Consider the following 20,769-nt stretch of genomic DNA (forward strand, 5'->3'; position numbering starts at 1 on the left):
TCTTGAAGTTCACAGGGCATTCGTTTATTGACTGGTGTATGGGAAGGATGTTTGCTTATGCAGACTGAGTAGATTTGAAACAGGAGAAAACAGCTGTAGTGCAACCGCAAGACACTGGCTTGTGCCTCAAACTAAAAGACCCTTCACAGTGAGCTCCTTCCTGGATGCCAAGCCTAGGTGACTGCTTAGTAAGAGGTTACCTGTGAGTCCACAAAGGGTTGGAAGAGCCTATCCAGGAGGCATGTGCAAGAGAGAGGACACCTGCTTAGGCCATTTCTTTGTCATTGATTCTCTACCATGTCTTGTTTTGGCCTCACAGGATGAGTTTGGGAAACGTTCTCTCCTTTCTTTGGGAAGAGTCTGCAAAGACTGGGTGCTGATTTTAATGTTTGGTACAATTCAGTGGTGAAGCTATCTGGGCCTGGAATTGTCTCTGTGTGACTTTTAAAATTACTAAATCTTTTTCCTTGTTATTGCCAATTTTCTTTTAAACCTGCTTTTACGTAGGACACAAAATGATAAGGATATTATCTCTTAAGCCCATTTTAAATTACTAATTCTCTATTTTCCCTTGTTATTTATAGCTGCATTTCAATGCAACTTTTAGGCAGAATCACAAGTGATAAGAATATCATCTCTTAAGTCCAGTTAAGTTCAAGAAGGAAACTAGGCACAGTGGTGTATGCCTGTAATCCCAGCAGCTTGGGAGGCTAAGGCAGGAAGATCATGAGTTCAAAGACAGCCTTGGCAACTTATTGAGGCCCTACGCAACTTAGTGAGATCCTTATCCTGTCTCAAAATATAAAAAGGGCTGAGAAGTGGCTCAGTGGTTAAGCATACCTGGATTCAATCCTCAGCACCACCCCCCCCCAACAAAAATAAATTCAAGAGGAAAATATATGTCATCAACATTTGGAAGATTCAGAAAAACATCTACCAAAATTATATCTCTATTCTTAATTCTGCTGTCTAGCTTCAACACAGATAAACATTTCATCACCTCTCGTGGTTTTGTGAAATTATGAACAAGAAATTTCAGTCCTTTCTACATAAGATTTATTTACAAACAATCTTAACTGACACTTGCATCAAGGTCCTATGATTATTAACTGAAGTTTATACATTGCTCAAGATAATATACAGATATGTGTACCTACCTACCTGTCTTTCAACCTATCTACAAAAGTAACAGTTGTCTCAGAATCTGTCAGGAAGGCAGGAGTAGAGAAAACATGGGAACAGAATTCTAGAGTCTCAGTTCTGATGTCAGCTCCAACTTACACAAGAGACTTTAATCTTTTTCTCCCACTGATAAAACTAGGTTAAGCATGATGATCAACAGGATTCCTTCTGGTGTAAAATATACAACGACTTATTCTACAACAATGCCATTCCCATTGCTACTAACTCAGAGTGATCAAAATGAAAAGATTTTTGTTATGTACATGTACTAACACACACACACCCACACTCACACCCACACATCATTCTTACAGAACCAACCAACCACTTTCACAAAATCTTAAAAGAGAAAAAAGAGCAAGAGGAAGTCTGTGGTTAAATAATATAATTCCAACAACTCATAAAGTCCTAAGCCTGCTATGAAACAGTTGTTGCTTATTTTCTTTGTGTGTGTGTATGTGTGTGTGTGTGTGTGTGTGTGTGTGTGTGTATATATATATATATATATATATATATATATATATATATATAATATTTTCCATTTCACAATGCTCACTTTTTAAAAGCACTATTTCATGTGAGGCATCTAATAAGAAGGTCACTTTTCAGAAATCATGAGCCTATCAGAGAAACTGAATGGTATTTCATCAGTTGTCTCGACTGGCACATTACTTCTACTGAAGTGGCAGGAATAATGATGGGTATGATAATTTGAAATAAATGCATTAGGAGTCTGGCTGCAATGACACCTGTCTGATGGCATAACACTGTTTGAATTACTAAGATATGAATGGTAGACACCATGGAATGAGTCCTGAGATGAATGATAGTGCCCTGCTCCCCCCAAGGTGGATGTGGAGCTATGGTAAGGCCCATCAGACATAAGACGTGTAGGAAGGCAAGTCTTTCTTCCCAGACTTCGGTGCATGTCTAATTTAGCAATGAGAGGCTTCCCGAAGTTCACTTCCTGCTTCTCCTCCACAGTGTCTTCCAGTCCTGAGTACTGATAAGACAAACATACTGTGAAGATTAGATGTTCCTGAAAAGGAAAAGAAACGAGGTTTACCATTTTATCAATGTTAAAAATATCAATCTTAATATGTAATTCCCATACATAGAACAAAAAGCCATTCAGCCCTCTATCCCAGGTTCCAATTCTCAAGGCATCCTCTCCCTCTCCCCTAAATCAAAAAAGGCTGGCCATTAGCCATCTTCTTTTCCTTCCTTCAATACTGAACTGAACAAGATAATGGGCTAAACCTTTAAAAGATGACTTTAGCTAATACATAGTTATACGGCTATGAAAAAGTTAAAAACTCAACTTTTCTAAGGATATGACTTTATTAGAAAGTTTAACCATGTAGAGCTAGCTTCTCATTATTAAATCAACTAGAAATTTAAAAAAAGATTAAAGAGAAATTCCATACTAATTTGCTGTATATTCTGTGGAAAGTCATAGAACAAGGAAATGATGATTCAAAAATGCTAAGATATTTAAAAGTAGAATATGCTGTATTTTCCTAACTTCTCAAGAGTATGGATGATAAACACATATACTCTCACACAAAAGTCCTCAAGCCACTACCGGAGAAAGAATATAAGGACACTGAGAGGACCCACTGTAGATGGGTTATCTCAACTTCAATTTAATAACCAATAAAGCAGCATATGTATGGATTTTGCAAACAGACTTTTCAGTTTCAAATAATTTTTCATTAGTAGCTATAATTAGGAAAAGCAATAACCTTTAATTTTTGCAGTGAACTGAGTCTTGGATACAGGCAATGCTTGGGAAGATCCTTTGATACTAAATAGCTGCCAGTTTCTTCAGGAGTTCCTTTATTTGCATCTTTTGGATCAATATCCAGGTCCTGTGGGGGGGCGGTGAATCAATGAATGTTATTGATGAAATCAATCAGTCACACACTGTCTATGGTATAACATCTTGACAGGTATTGCTCTCATGAATTTGACATAAGCAGTGATTCCTTACCCAGGATTAAAGAAGCAATGAAAACCACATTCTATGATTACAATAGAATTGTAAATTCTGTACTAATATATTTAAAAAGTAAAGTTAGCTCTGAAAGGGTAGTGCTAACTTTACTTCTCTTTGAAATACTTATTATCCTACTCAAGTTTCTTTTTCAGTAGAGAGAACCCCATTAGTAATTAGCTCCTGAATTCTTTCTCGTTATGATCATATGTTTAGAATATTTAAGAAGAATAAATGAATAAGCTAAAGTCAGCCTTTCCCTTTTTATTTTTTTAGAGTCAACCACTGGTGAAGGATACTGCCCTTCTGCTTTTCTGGAGGGACGCCCCAGCAACACTGGGTGGCCTAATCTGAGCAGTGCTGCTATCACTGGAGGCCGGCTGAAACTAACTGAGCGATTCCGTACTAAATCATTTGCTGTCACATGAAGCAATGGGTTCCATGAAGTCTCTATAAATAATTAAAAAAAAATAAATAAAGCACATATTTTTGAGCTTACTTCTCAGTTTGTCATACCTATGTAGAAAGAGGGGTACTATTTTTTAGATTCTTTTGATCAATAAAAAATAAATACTAGAAATAAATGTTTGGAAAGAATAGAATTAGGTTTCTATTCTTCCAATATATGACCATAACTTTACAAGAAAGTTTTATGTGTTATAATAACACAATGGAAACAATAGACTTTTTTAAAAGAAAATCCCCCCACTCTATATATGTACGTGTATGTATAAATAAAATATTTTGTTCTTCTACATTTGACATCCTATTTAAGGTCTGAGAAAGGCATCCTTCCTGAGTGAACTTTAGACATTTTAAAATTAGACAAACTTAAGGTATTTTGGCAAAATTAATAAATATCATGATCAATGTTTCTAAACTACAAAGAAGTAACACTTATATAAATATATCTCCCTTATATTTACCATCAACTTTTAAGTTTTTAAAAGTTTAGAAGTTTTTTTTTTTTTTGTGTGTGTGTGTGTGTGTGTGTGTGCTGAGTACTGAACCTAAGTCCTCCTCACATGTGCTAGGCAAGTGCTCTACCAACTGAGCTACATCTCCAGCTCAAAAGTTCAGTTCTTTAACATCACAATACCCCTTTTATTTTTCTTCCCAGAACTAGGATTTGAAATCAGGGGTACTCCACCACAGACACACATCCCAAGCCCTTTTTTTATTTTTTGAAACATTGTCTCATCTTGCTAAGCTGCCAAGGATGTTCTTGAACTTGTGATCATACTAGCCTCCTGCCTCAGCCTTTTGAATTGCTGGGATTATAGGTAAGTATCACCAAGCCCAGCTAATATCACTGATTTTAAATAAAAAATAAAAATAAAAAAGGAGAGACTTACAAGTGGGAAATCAGTAACATTTGCATCACACATTATTATCTCAGGTGGTTTGTGGACTATACTTGTATAGATTATCATGACGTTGGAAAACTCAGCTGCAAATCCTAATTGAATCTGAACACCACATTGAAATTTAAGACACATACTTTCTGGAAGTTCTGAAAAAGAACAATAACGACAACTTACAAAGAGTGCTTGGTAAATTTTCTGATAAAATAGCTAGTATTCTGTATAGGATAAAATACAATTATAGACTTTTCTTTTGCTTAAAAAATGTTATATAACTAATATTATTTAAACACATATTTTTTCTGGCTAAACATATCAAATCTTTTATTATAATTCTTGCCCATCTGCATATATACTTTACTTAGTGGTAATCAAGAGTATATGCACAATGATAGATATATTTTCACTGATGTCTCAATCTTCATGACAATAATTTTTTCTGGTGCTGGAATGAAATCCAGGGTCTCATGAATGTTAGGCAATGCTCTACCAGTAAGCATTTTTCACTTTTATTTGAAGACAGGGTCTTGCTAAGTTGCCTAGGCTGGCCTTGAACTTGGGATTCTCATCCCTCGGCTGCTGGAATTACAGATGTGGGCCCCTGCACTACCTTCTCTTACCATTTTATGCTATTAAGAAACCCCAAAAAACCAAAAAAGCTATCTACTTATTAAATTTGTTACAAATACCTTCTACCTGACTTTTTAGTCTTATTTTATAGAAGGTTCTGTTTCCTATTGATCTTTACCACTGTAACTTTGTGTTGTTCAGACTTATTTACAGAAAAGATATTCAATTTTAATTACTATGCAATTATCTGGAATGCCAAGATAATATGTTTACAGCACTTTACCCTTTAATGTGCTCTAATATGTTAATTTGCTAAAACTATTATGAAAAGAAATATGCTTTATAGGCATTCAATAAATGTAATTATTTTTCAATTATTTCTAGCAAGAGATTCACAGAATAGATATTTGGAACTCAAGGGAAAAATCTAAAATCTTTATTAAAGTCAATAATTCAAACTTATTTCACTAAATCATAAAAGGTAAACTGCAAAATAATTGCCAAAATGTAATTTAGGCTACAGATAGGATTTTTATCTCACCTTTTCCCTTTTATAACCCCAAAACCAATAAAGTGTCACAGAGAGAATGGCAGTAATATTCATGGGCCACGCATGTCTTTCAATCACAGCAATCCTATCTAGTAGGATTTCACTCTCATGTTATAGATAACATGTTTACCAGGTGGTAGAAACCAGGTCAGAACCCAGACCTGACTACACAGCTACACATTTCAGTAGTCACAGTATAAGACAAGCTAAAGACTACATACTACACAAATAAAAAAAAATAACTCATTTAAAAAACACAAAAATAAAACATACTCTGTTAAATTTTAGCAATGGTAAAAACAATGGGCTAAAATTTTTGAAATCTTTAACATTATATAAATTGGCATAATATCTATAATTTAAACATTTGAATTTGCCCACTAAGCCAAAAATTTTCACTATAAAATTGGGAGGAAATCTATTTAATCAGAATAAAAAAACCTTAACAATTTAAAGTAAGTTTATGGTAGAAAGATTTCACAAGAAATCTACCATACCATGAGCCTTGGCCCACTGTAGATTGCGCACTAGAGATTCTGCAGAATGAGCTGTGCCCTGAATTCCTGAATTGGATCGGTGAGTGCTCTCTTCTCAGACAAACTGCTTTGAATCTCTAGAGCTTGTTTGCCTTTGGTAAGGTGACATTTACCCATATCTAAAAAAATAAGAAAGTAAGTAGTATTTTTAAAGCCAGCAATTCTTTTGTTATGTTTATAACATTTAGCCAAGAACTCTCTTATAAATCAGATTATATTCTCAAAATGATCCACTGACTCAAAAAGTGTTTACTGAGCACTTACTCAGACATAGATTAAGGTGCCAGTGATGTAGCAGTAAGCAAAAACAAAAATACTGGACCAGTTTCTAAGAGCTGAAAGTATTTTTCTAAAAAAGCAGTCATGATAATTTTATGTCTATATTGGCTTACACTATGACCCAGCAATTCTAAATCTTAAATTTATATCCCAAAGAAACTCTTGTAGGCACACCCTAGGAGACATATACAAGAATGTTACAGCAGCACTCTTTCCAGTAGGAAAATGCAGAAGTAACTCAAATGCCCATCAACAGGAGAGTCGGTGGAAAGAAAACTTAATATGTTTTAATAGTGGAATTTTTACACAGAAGTCACAATGAATGAACTATAGTTATGTAATAATACCAATCTTGGCAATATAATATTAATTGAAAAAACTTTTAGTCAAGTCCTGAGAGACTACATATTGTGTAATATCTCTCTATAAAGTTAAACACAACCTAAAACAAAAATATACTTAATTTTGGGGGACATATGGAAATTCTTTTTTGCCCCCTTTCTTGGTACTGAGGACTGAACCCAGGGGCACTTAACCACTGAGCCACATTTCTTGTCCTTTTTATTCTTTATTTTGAGTCAGGGTCTCACTAAGTTGCTGAGGCTGGCCTTAAACTTTCGATCCTCCTGCCTCAGCCTCCTGAGCTGCTGGGATTACTGGCATGAACCACTATCCCTCGCAGAACATATAGAAACTCAATAAAACTATGTAAGAAAGAAACTGAGGGCTGGGATGTGGCTCAGTAGTAGAGATGTTTGCCTGGCATGCATGAGATCCTGGGTTCCATCCCTAGCACTACAAGAAAAATTCACACACCGCGCCCCCGACCCCCCCCCAAAAAAAGAAAAAAGAAACAAATTAAGAAATGATAAATGGTGGTATTTAGAAATGATTATTATCATAGAAGGTGGCAGGGAACAGGTAGAGGAAACATAATTAGATGTAGATTTCTGTAAATGTCCTAGATTCCGGTTGTGCATCGGTTCACAATACATACCTCAGAAGTAAGTTTGTCAGTACTACTAATTAAATAAGCTTTTTTGTTTTGTTTCTGTAGTGCTGGGATCAAATCTACATACTAGGCAAGTCCTCTACTACTAAGCTACATCCCCAGCCTGTTTTATTCTATTTTTAGTCAGGATCTTGCAAAGTTGCCCAGGCTGTCCCCGAATTTGGGATTGTCCTGACTCAGTCTCCTAAGTCACTGGGATTATAGGCTTGTGCCATTGTGCCTGTCTAAATAAGTGTTTATTTCTAGCAGGTCTTGGAGTTTAAATATGAAGATCATTTTCAGATATCTGAAAGCCAAACTGATGAACTAGACTAGTGAGCATTCATTTTGCCATTTCAATCAATTGAATAGGCTGTACTGAATAGTACAAAAAATTATGTTCTGGAGCTACAACTATTACAGTGAGCAATTTATTTCACATTTTGTTTTACTTGTACATAGCTGAAATTGGCAATTTTAATTAAGGAGACATGGTAGATCTAAAAAAGATCAGCAAAAAGCAAAAAACTTTCCTGAGACGTTTATAAGAAATTAAAAAATAATCACATAACATACCAAGATGTCATCTGTTGTCATGGCAACTTGGTAAGTAATCCTATACGGGTAAGTGTGGAACTTTTTTTTTTAATACTTTAAAAAATAACTTTATTTAAACTGGAACAAGACAGGGATACCCTATTTCACCACTTCGATTTAACATAGTTCTTGAAACACTGGCCAGAGCAATTAGATAAAAGAAATTAAAGGGACACACATAGGAAAATAAGATCTCAAAATGGCACTATTGGCTGATGATATGATTCTATACCTGGAAGGCCCTAAAGTTCCACCAGAAAACTCCTAGAACTAGTAAATGAATTCAGCAAAGTAGCAGGATATAAAATCACACCCATAAATCAAAGGTGTTTCAGTATATCAGTGACAAATCCTCAGAAAAGGAAATGAGGAAAACTACCCCATTCTCAATAGCTTCAAACAACAACAACAACAACAAAACAAAAACAAAAACAAAAAAAAGACTTGGGAATCTTGGATAGGCAGAATTAATATTATCAAAATTCCAATGGCATTCCTCATAGAAATAGAAAAAGCAATCATGAAATTTATCTGGAAAAATAGAGACCCAGAATATAAAATAAACCTTAGCAAGAAGAGTGAAGTAGGTGGCTTCACCTATACCACACCTTAAACTATGCTACAGAGCAATAGTAACAAAAACACATGGTATTGGCACCAAAATAGACTGGTAGACCAATGGTACAGAATAGAGGACACAGAGACTAACCCACAAAACTACAATATTATTTTATATTAGACAAAGGTGCCAAGAACATGCATTGGAGAAAAGAGCCTCTTCAACAAATGGTGCTGGGAAGTTGGAAATCCATATGCAACAAAATGAAATTAAACTCCTATCTCTCACCATGCACAAAACTCAACTCAAAATGGATCAAGGACTTAGGAATACAACCAGAGACCCTGTGTCTAATAGAAGAAAAAGGAGTCTCTAATCTCCATCATGTGGGATTAGGCCCCAACTTTCTTAATAAGACTCCCGTGGCACACAAATTAAAATCAAGAATCAATAAATGGGATGCACTCAAACTAAAAAGTTTCTTATCAGCAAAAGAAACAGTCTGTGAGGTGAATAGAGAGCCTACATCTTGGGAGCAAATCTTTACCCCTCACACAGCAGATAGAGCACTAATCACTAGGATATATAAAGAACTCAAAAAGCTAAACACCAAAAAAAAAATAACCCAATCAATAAGTGGGCGAAGAACCTGAAGAGACACTTCTCAGAAGATGATGTACAATCAACAGACACATGAAAAAATGTTCATCAAAACTAGCAATAGAGAAATGCAAATCAAAAACACTCTAAGATTTCATCTCACTCCAGTCAGAATGGCAGCTATTATGCATACAAGCAACAATAAGTGTTGGTGAGGATGTGGGGTAAAAGGTACACTCATACAATGCTGGTGGAACTGCAAATCGGTTCAGTCAATATGGAAAGCAGTATGGAGATTTCTTGGAAATTTAGGAATGGAACCACCATTTGACCCACCCAGCTATCCCTCTCATACTCAAAGGACTTAAAAACAGCATACTATAGGAACACAGCCATATCAATGTTTATAGTAACACAATAGTAATTCAATTCACAATAGCTAAACTGTGGAACCAACCTAGATGGCCTTCAGTAGATGAATGGATAAAAAAAATGTGGCATATATATACAATGGAATATTACTCAGCAATAAAAGAGAATAAAATCATGACATTTGCAGGTAAATGGATGGAATTAGAGAAGATAATGCTAAGTGAAGTTAGTCAAACCCAAAAAAACAAATGCCAAATGTTTTCTTTGATATAAGGAGGATGATTCATAGTGGGACAGGGAGAGGGAGCATGGGAGGAATAGATGAACTCTAGATAGGACAGAGAGGTGGGAGGGGAAGGGAGGGGGCATGGGGTAATTAATGATGGTGAAATGTGATGATCATTATTATCCAAAGAACAGGTATGAAGACATGAATTGATGTGAATATACTATGTATACAACTAGAGACATAAAAAATTGTGCTCTATATAATAAGAATTGTAATGCATTCTGCTGTCATATATAAAATTTTAAAAAATTAAAGTTAATACCTAAAAAATAAACTTTTATTTATTGCCTAAAAACAACTTTATTCATTTGTTTTTATGTGGTGCTAAGGAACAAACCCAGTGTCTCATTTGTGCTAGGCGAACACTCTACCACTAATCCACAACTCCAGTCTGGTGCTTTCTGCTGTTTTAAAATAGTTGAAATATTCACTCATTCATGATACTAGGGATTGAACCCAAGAATATTCTGCCTCTGAGCTACATCTCTAGCCCCTTTTGTCCAAGCTGGTTTGTGATCCTCCCTGCTTCAGCCTTCCAAATAGTACACCGAGCTTAAAATATACTTTAAAAATGAAATTAGACTAAAAACACTTTAGAGGCTCTGAAGCACCTTAATGGATCTCAGTATAAAAATAACTAATATAATCCAAATATTTTACTTTTTTGTTTGTTTGTTTGTTTTAAGCAGAAGAACCTTTTCTTCAATTGACACTTATAGGGAAGCCCAATGTGTAAATGAATTGAATTAAAAGCAGAACTTCTCTGGAAAAAACAGGAGGGTGGGGAGAAAACCCAAAGCCCTGGCAGGCTACATTAAGTAAGAGAGTGGTTAAGTCATGGGGTATAACTAAAATATCTACATTGACAAAAACATGAAAATAAATGTGACTGACAGTTGCTAGTGAAATAACTTACACTCAAACTGTTATCTCAGGAACATCCATGAAACTCATTTTTAGGGAGTGCTAGTTTGCACTAGCATTACCTTATTTTTGGTCTGGACCATAAAAGGACATTTCCACAACACTGTAATCTACTGATGTAACATATACTTATTCAGACCTGACATGAGCACAGACAGCAAGCACTGTACTAGAAGGCAGGGCAGGGGACAAGAGGATATAGAAGACACAACATTAGACCTCTAGGATCAAGCCTTTACAGCAGGCTTCAAAAATACTAAGCTCACCAATTAAAGAATGAACTTGGCTTTTTCTATCAGAGTGTCAAAATTTCTGTAAGATTCTCTCTCTAATCCCAGAAGAGACTGTTCACTGGCCTTTTTCCCCCCTTTCTTCCAGGCAAGTACAGTGGGCAGCATCAAGGCAACAGGCACAAAAACAAGGTATAGTTCTGAGGATTACTTTATCACTGTGTCTGATGTCAGCCCTGTCAGCTAAGTGATACTGCACAAATGCCATGAAGCTAAGACTGCACGGAGAGAAGAAAGGAATTAAATAGCAGGAGCTCTGATGAACATTACATTTAAAAATTGTTTTATAAAATAAATGTCAATTCCAAATCCACAGGGTACTAGTAAGAATAAAATAATCACCAAACAGGGAAACCTGAGTAGGTTTATCTCCCACTCCTTTTTCTGAGTTGATTTCTTTCTTTAAATTTTACCTTCTGCAACTTCATCCAGTAACACAGTAATTTTTTTATCTTCTAATAATCTATCTTTTAAAAATTTCATGAAGATTCCATTTGCCAATCCAGAATGCTGGATTTCAAAAGCTTCTGCTCCTTGACACCTTAAAAACACCAAGAGAAAGAAGTGAAATAAACCAGGCACAGAAAGCCAAAAGCCACATTCTTATTTACATGTGGAGGCTAATCAAATCAAACACAGAGAAGCAGAAGGCAGAATGGTGATTCCTGGAGACTGGCAAGTAGGAGGAGTGGGAGTTGCTGGTCAAAGGACAAAATGCTATTAGACAGTAAATATCTTGAGGTGATGAATACGTTAATTTGTTTGATCCATCACTCCACTTTGTACTCCATAAATACATAAAACTATACTTTGTCAATGTCCACTGAATAAGAAATTAAAGAAAGAAGTTTTTAAAGAAGCAAATACTTGCTACCTGGAGTATCCATATACAGTGATGAGCTTCATTCTCTCTCCTCCTCCCCTACAATGACATCCCTAATTAAAGAGTTATCTTTAAGCAGGAACTAAATGCATGGTGCTTAGTAATAAGATACCAAGACATTAGGTACTGATGTCAAGTATTTAAAACTTTGCACCAAGAACATCAAGGAGGCAAATTTATGTCTAGATATCTATGCATCTAGGCCTCTAATCTCCAATCAAAAGAAAACATCAAAGAATAAATAAAGGAATCTCAACATAAGCATAAAATTTTCTTACATGGCATATCCAAACACAATATTGGCAGTGACTTTTAGTGCATCCAAGATTGGAATGGTGTCATCATAATCATTTCTATTTAAAAGGAAGAAAGGAGAGAAGGACAGATATGAAAAGTTGAACAGAATTCTTTAAAGAATATAAATAATATAATGAAAAATACAATATATTTTTAGTATAAATTATTTAAAATTACAGGTTCCAAATTGCTTCATCTAGTCAGCAATTTATTTACCAAAAATAATCTCAGGCTCCTAAACACACAAAAAGGCAAACAGTCACATCTTCTGTTAGCTTTAAAACTGGAGGTACATTTAAACTTGGGCATTGGGTTTGATTGGTAAATGCTGAGAAAGTGAAAAGCAGTAAATCCAATAATCATTGGTTCTGTTTCTTAGCAATGCAGTGGCAGGCAAATGGGATCCAAACGTTTAAACATTTGCTTCAGCTATCCTTTCAATATTTGCAGATCCAGGGCTAACTGACGTGTCCCAACTCTAGAGGAATGGTTTTGTTTTAATTCCTGAAGGAATAACTGTAGTGACTGTCAGAAACATGTTCAGGCATTCTGGAGAGTTAACTCTTTGTAGTGTGATAACCATGCCTTTTAGTTCTTCACTTTTATTCTCTGACAAACAGGAATAGAATAAAAATAATTTGATATACATAGAGAAACAAGGAATTTTTTTCTAGTTTTCTTCTTTCAGTTTCAATTTATAATCAGAAATTCAAAAATTCAAATTGTTCTTGACTTCTTACAAGTTTGCCTTAGGTTTATCAAGGTGGATATTTAACAACAAAAGTAATTTAATAAACATTAAAATTTTACCTTTTCCTACACATATCCAACAAGAATACATTGAGTCCAGTTTCTTTTTCTTGCTTCAATTTCAGTATATTTTGTACACACAGGCAATTTTCAGACCTATATGGATTTGGAGCATCTACAGGGACCATAAAGCTGTTTTCAAAGTTTTCATAACCATGTCCTGCATAATATAATAACCCTTGAGAGAGGGGCAGGGAGAAAAGAGATAGATGTTAACTCTAAGAAACACCCAATATAAATTCAGTCAATGTTAACTTCCATTTTAAATTATTGAGGCAACAGTCTTTACTTAAATTCTGCATTTAAGACATCAAGATGCAGTATGAAGTGTATTCTAATTCATACAAGAATATATTTATAATATGAATTGCAGTTTTATCTCAGGTTGTATAAAGAAAAGGGTGTAGGACTGTTTTCCTGGCTCATTTATCACAAAAGGTGAAGATTTCCTTCAGTGCACAGAAGTCTTAAATTCATCTGTTTATTCCTGGGACAAGGAAGGAGCTTAGGAAATATATAAAAGATGAACAGGCAAGCAATGTTCAACATCATGAGCCACTACGAAAATGCAAATCAAAACCACAATATCACTTCACACTTACTAGGTTATCTATAGTAAAAAGACAATAAAAAGTGCAAGTAAAGATGTAGGGAAGTCGAGATCCAATTACTTCTGGAGGGAATATAACATGATGTAAGAAGTTTAGAAAGTTTAACAATTCTTCAAAAAGGTAAACAAAAAATTACCATATGACCCAGCAATTCCACTCTTAGGTACATACCCAAGAGAACTGAAAACTTAAGTCCACTTAAAAATGTGTACCCAAATACTTACAGCAGCATTATTCATAATATCCAGAAAGTGAAATCAATCCAAATACCTACCTGCTGATGAACAGACAGGAATAATGTGGTATATTCATATAATGAAATATTATTCAGCCCTAAAATAATAGAGTCTGATACAGGCTACAATATGGATGAAACTTAAAAATTTTACACTAAGTAAAAGAAGGCAGACATAAAAGACTATATATTAAATTTGCATTTATATGAAATGTTCAGAATAGGCAACTCCATAAAGATAGAAAAAGGTAGGGTATGGAGGAAAAGTACTGACTACTAATGGGTTTCTTTTTGGGTTAAAGAAAGTAGAGAGTTGGTGATCACCAGTGCACAACTTTGGGGACAGTCTGACCCACTAAATTATAGATTTTAAAAGTAAAATTGATACTAAGTATTCAAAATATGACTCTATTTCCCCATCAGTGACTTTGCTGCTTATTTTAAATCTTCATGACTTTTATTCATTGATTGCCCTATATTTTAACCCCTCCTCAAAGAGCATCTCAAGTTCAGACTCCTGGGCAAGTTATCATTTGCTTATATGTTTCTAACATCCTGCAATCTCTCCCTGCTTTGAAAAGTGGTGGCAGTACATTTTAATAATCACTGACTTTGACTAACATTGTACAGTTGTACACACACTTCATTTTTTTCTGATAGAAAATGATCATAGTGACATGTACTTTCATACAATCTAATTTTAATACATATAACACAATCTATAAATTACTCCTACCTACATAGATGAGAAAATTAAAAAGATTAAATGATTTGCTTAAAATCACACAACTGATAGGTGAATAGACTCCACAGACAGTGCTTTTTCCCATTATATTAAGGAACTATAATTTTCTTGGGAGAATAGATCTTGTTTTTTATTCTCTATATTGCTCTCAGCAGTAGCACATTTCTTATCTGGACTGTGGATATGCTAGGAATCCAGTAAGTACTTACTAAACTGCATTATATCAAACTGATCAAGACAGAATCAGATATAGAGCCCTTTTATAAAAGGTCTGATTTAAGTAAAAGTGGTGCTATTCTAACTATGGATATTAGAGAGCATCAAGCAGAAAGCCTGGGTGCTACCCACATCGTATCATTGAACATGCATAGCTTTAGTAAGATTTGGTCTGGGAGAAGAAGCAAATCAGGGAGGGAAGAGAGGGAAGGTTTGTTTCCACTCATCTAGGGGAAAGCTAGGTATGGTTCTACTATGTTAGTCATATGCTCAGCCTTGTAACTGCTGAAATCAAGGTACTTAAACCAAAATACGTCTTCTTCCCAAGAAGATTCATGAAAAGTATAAACATTTTCTATTACAGCCTGCAACCAAATTATATTAAGTGTTTTTATGTAAAGTAGTTGAGATTTATTTTAAAAATTCCATCTCCAGTAATAATAAACTAACCCATTACTCAAGGACAGAAGACAATATAGATGTCTATAAAATGTCAAAGAACCTAACATAGTCAGAGATATAATTCTGCACAATAGATCTTTAGGGTATTTATTTCTCTGGAATATGATTTTCAAGAATAAAATTTGCCAAAGCTATTTATTTCTGACCACAGAGGTGATATTCACTTCTCTAGAAAACTCTCCCTCCCGAGAGGATCTGCGCTCCACCTAGCACAGTGCTCTGATGAGGTCAACCCCACCTCTGGGAGACTCAAGAGAGCTTGCTATGCCAGGTCTGGCTCCAGGACAGCACTTCAGTTATGTGACCTCATATAATCCTCAGGACAAGGTATATAATATTATATTATCATTACCCCTTTACAGATGTGAAAACAGACAATAATAAGTTTATAAGCTTACCTGAATTCAAACCACTAAGTGATAGAATCAGAATTTGAATGTAGGCCAGTTTATCACTGTGCTGTATTATACTGTCTCTATTATTTACTGCTGACTTTTTACTTAACATTATTCTCAGAAAATATAAAGTATAAAATGTTAGTATACCAGTTTCTCACCATTTTACTACTTTATGAACTCCTCTCCCCCCGCCTCCTTAGAAACCTAATGGAGGCCCAAAGCAGAATGCTGCCTAGTCTAAATCCTCAACCTAAAAATAAAGGTTGAATTAATTTCTTTAATAAATTTTCAGGAAGTCGTCATTGCTGCAATATTTTGAGCACTTCAAGGTGCCAGGCATGGAAGTAATTATTTGCTCTTACTTTTCCTTTACCAATACCATTAATTTATTACTAATCATTTTTTGAGATCACCGTTGGCTTAGAAAAGGTAAACCACCTTAGTTACACTGCTTGTAAGCAGAAAAGCCAGAGCCTGGGCTAGCTTACTCTGAGGCCTCCTTCTTAACCACTGAGCTGCCATGAACTGAATGACAAACTCTTCCTCAGTGAACAAGGCTTCTGCCATCTTTTGACCAGACACTTTTATTTCTTCCCCACAAAAGCACAGATAAGCTGCAGCCAGTGATGAACATACTAAAGCATTTGGTGGATGGATAATAAGCCAAACAGCTACTTTTAACCTTAGCTATCTGTATAACTAAAAATCTTTATCTTACTTATCTTCAAGGACACCTAATATCATTCAATTATTTCTATTTTTAAGGCATTTGTAAACATAAGTTTCATATGTTTTGAATTACTTATTTTCTGTTCTACTGTAACTTATATTTTACAAGCCCATAAATAACATAAAAATAATAATGGCATATACTTGAGTCCCTATGTTTTTCTAACCTAAAGTTGTTCAAGCTGAAATCCCCATGACTCTACCTTCACCTCCTCTCCACCCCTCAGGCACTACCAGTCATCTGGGGATATCAATCAGAGTCAAAGGCACAGTCCAAACAAAAATGAAAGGTTTATTTATGAAATGCCCTAAACCCTCAGGCCTTTAACACACATTTAATGTAGATGTGTCTGATGTTTTGGATAGTCATAATACTTCAAAATAAAATGCAGCCACCCTGTTAAGACATGAATCAGTGGGATTTAAAAATGTTCTAGCTTCCTTAAGCTACCATTTTGCCCTAACATGTCTCTTTACTCTGTACCCCAAGATGATGTTTTTATAGTGGGGCCTCAACTGAAATCTTTCCCCAGCTTTTTATATTTCTGGTTCTCTATTTAGCAGGGACAAGTAAAGGTTTTGATTTGATTAGCCAAATAAAAAGGCTTAAAAAGCAAGGTGACACTGTCAATAAAAATAAGAATAGATACTCAAATACATACTTTTTCAGAGAATTCCTTCACTCTCAATAGTTTACCAATCCAGAAATCTAAATTTATCAATATTTTTTCTTATATCTCATTGCTTCTAAAGAAGTTTTGAAGACTTTTCCTGTTTAAGCCATTTAGGTACCTTAAAAACTGGGATGGATACACTTAAGCAATCCACCTGAGTCTAAGATGAAAGTATAAGTCAGTAATAGGGCATCTTAGTACAGTATATTTTTTCCTATTTTCATAAGAAAAATGGATGGTTGCACCCATCAGTTATCATCCCATAATGCTCATTAGCAAAGTTATACTATTACAACATGAACATAATAGCTGAAGTTGCAAATAGTAGTTACCTTGTTAACTTCAGCTGTGCCACAGTGGTAATTCTCATTATTCAGAAAATGAAAGTTATTTAAATAAGATTTTTTTCCTTTGGTACTTAACCACTGAGCCACATCCCCAGCCCTTTTTAATATTTTGTTTAAAGATAGCGTGTCACTAAGATGCTTAGGGCCTCACTAAGTTGCTGAGACTGGTTTTGAACTTGCAATCCTCCTACCTCAGCCTCCTGAGCCACTGGGATTACAGGTGTATGCCACCATGCCAGCCTAAATAAGATTTTAAGATTTTTCCTCATCTCTTATACTCAGTGTGCTAAATCTTGAAAGAAATGCTTTTTGTTCTATTAAAAATTCTACTTTGAGAATTATGAGCAATTCTGCCAACTTGCCTGATTAATCAATCTAATTATAAATAAAAAATCAAAATCCATAAATTATTAAAGTAAAATTACTTGAAACATATAAAAGTAAAATTGAAACCTTTTTTTTAATTGATTGTATGCCTAAGGATAGCCCTGGAAGTGTTATTTTCCTGGCAGTCAAATGTTATTGCACATTGTCATAGTAAGCACAATTTTCAGAAATACAGTTCAGATGAGCTCAACGGCTGGCCTACTAATGTTTCAGGTTGTGCATATTAAAAGAAATAAATTGACAAATTACCACTGAAAACATATTCTGTTGCTTTAAAAATTCTTTATCAGACATGCAGTGTCTTAATATATTTAAGTAAAAGAATGGGAAAAACCATTAACATTTGAATCATATCTGTATAAGCTCTCTTCTTCCAATCTGTATAGGCTCTCTCTCTCAGTACTGGGGATTGACCAAGGGCACTTTACCACTGAGCTCCATCCCTAGCCCTTATTATTTTTTATTTTTAAAATCTGACACAGGGTCTTGCTATGTTGCCCAGGCTAGTCTTAAACTTGTGATCCTCCTGCCTCATCCCAAGTTGCTGAGTTTAGAGGTGGGCACCATCATGCCTGGCTATCTGGATTTTTAATTTCTAAACTGACTAGGCCAGGGGTATAGCACAATGGCAGAGCACTTGCCTAGCATATGTGAGGCTATGGGTTCAATCCCCAGCATCAAAAAAGAAAAAAAGAAAAAAAATTATATACCTTGTTCACCAACATTTCCATATTAAAATCTGGTTCTCACTAAAAAAACTACAAAATACCACACAAAGATTAGGAAAAAGAAAGAAAAAACTCCCACAATGTATATTCTGGTACAACCTTTCATATTTATTATTTTACATATACGAAAGTATCTTTTCCTATTTGATCACCAAGCTTTACTCTATGGTAGCTCTCATAATCAATAAAAAATAAAATCACAAAAGACTGCTAATAAGTCTAATAAAAACAATATTGTTTTGATGAAATAAGAAACATAAAAGTAAAGACATTGAGCTAAAAAGTTATCAGTTATACATGGAATGAAGATCAAATTTCTCTTTTTTTATAAGAAAAATAAAACTCTTCAATAATGTATTTATCTTACCTTTACCCTAATTTTCAATTCTTAACTTGTACAATGAGAATAGTAGATAATTATAAAAAGATTATAAATATCTTACCATATACTCCTTTGTCTAGAAGCAGTAAAAATTCATCCACGTCATTACGCATCTCATATTCAGTAAGATCCAATAATGAAACAACTTTGAAATCTAGCTGTCTTAGTTCGTCAATTCATACACATCCACCAAAGGAACTTTAAGTTTGGGATGCTCCCAGTAATTCATATTTCCTATCAAAAGAGCAACTTTGTCCTTTGCTGTAAAAAAGGGGGGGGCATCGTAGGTTTAAAGGAGGATACACAAATTAAAACCTATGGAAATGATATCATTTTAATGTACTTTTGCTTTAAGATTGTATCATTTCATTTCAAATAAGATTTTATCATAATCTAATTTCATTTTAGTACTATTGCTTTATGTAGGAAATCAACACATGAAGGGACTTAAGAGGCTATATGAACAAACAACTGAAATTAAGCTTACAAATACTTTTGAGAACCAGGTAAAGGACATTTGTTAGCTGCAAAGAAATACAATGGTAACTAACATTAAAATACACTTTTATGGGACACCCATAGCACAACAGTTAATAACTAGAATCAACAAATAGGACTTACTCAAACTAAAAAGTTTTTTCTCAGCAAAAGAAACAATAAGAGAGGTAAATAGGGAGCCTACATCCTGGGAACTAATCTTTACTCCTCACACTTCAGACAGAGCCCTAATATCCAGAATATACAAAGAACTCAAAAAATTAGACAATAAGATAACAAATAACCCAATCAACAAATGGGCCAGGACCTGAACAATCACTTCTCAGAGGAGGACATACAATCAATCAACAAGTACATGAAAAAATGCTCACCATCTCTAGTAGTCAGAGAAATGCAAATCAAAACCACCCTAAGATACCATCTCAGTCCAGTAAGAATGGCAGCCATTATGAAGTCAAACAACAACAAGTGCTGGTGAGGATGTGGGGAAAAGGGTACACTCATACATTGCTGGTGGGACTGCAAATTGGTACTGCCAATTTGAAAGCAGTATGGAGATTCCTTGGAAAGCTGGGTATGGAACCAACATTTGACCCAGCTATTCCCCTTCTTGGACTATTCCCCAAAGACCTTAAAAGAGTGTACTATAGGGATACAGCTACATTGATGTTCATAGCAGCACAATTCACAAGAGCTAGACTGTGAAACCAACCTAGATGCCCTTCAATAGATGAATGGATAAAAAAATGTGGCATTCATACACAATGGCATATTACTCAGCACTAAAAAATGACAAAATCATGGAATTTGCAGGGAAATGGATGGCATTAGAGCAGATAATGCTAAGTGAAGCTAGCCAATCCCTAAAAAACAAATGCCAAATGTCTTCTTTGATATAAGGAGGGCAACTAAGAACAGAGCAGGGAGGAAGAGCAAGAGAAGAAGATTACCATTAAATAGGGACAAGAGGTGGGAGGGAAAGGGAGAGAGAAGGGAAATTGCATGGAAATGGAAGGAAACCCCCATTGTTATACAAAATTATATATAAGAGGAAGTGAGGGGAAAGGGAAAATTAAAAAAAAACAAGAGAGAGAAATGAATTACAGTAGATGGGGTAGAGAGAGAAGATGGGAGGGGAGGGGAGGGGATGGGGGATAGTAGAGGATAGGAAAGGCAGCAGAATACAACAGACACACTAGTATGGCAGTAGGTAAAAATGTGGATGTGTAACCGATGTGATTCTGCAATCTGTATACGGGGTAAAAATG

The 20,769-nt window shown here is 35.0% G+C and overlaps 1 protein-coding gene across 1 annotated transcript in view; it reads right to left on the minus strand.

Annotated features, from left to right (window-relative positions):
• Positions 1–1,780: 1,780 nt before the first annotated feature.
• The window catches only part of LOC143389516 (mucosa-associated lymphoid tissue lymphoma translocation protein 1-like), a 40,402-nt gene continuing 21,413 nt past the window's right edge, over positions 1,781–20,769 (minus strand). Inside the window, 10 exon segments of the mRNA XM_076842525.2 lie at positions 1,781–2,221; positions 2,928–3,053; positions 4,534–4,691; positions 6,160–6,223; positions 6,226–6,317; positions 11,513–11,640; positions 12,261–12,335; positions 13,090–13,267; positions 19,065–19,169; positions 19,172–19,264. Coding sequence (XP_076698640.2) covers positions 1,781–2,221; positions 2,928–3,053; positions 4,534–4,691; positions 6,160–6,223; positions 6,226–6,317; positions 11,513–11,640; positions 12,261–12,335; positions 13,090–13,267; positions 19,065–19,169; positions 19,172–19,264 — 1,460 coding nt within the window.

The sequence above is a fragment of the Callospermophilus lateralis genome, unplaced genomic scaffold (assembly GCF_048772815.1).
Source record: "Callospermophilus lateralis isolate mCalLat2 unplaced genomic scaffold, mCalLat2.hap1 Scaffold_63, whole genome shotgun sequence".
NCBI lineage: Eukaryota > Metazoa > Chordata > Mammalia > Rodentia > Sciuridae > Callospermophilus > Callospermophilus lateralis.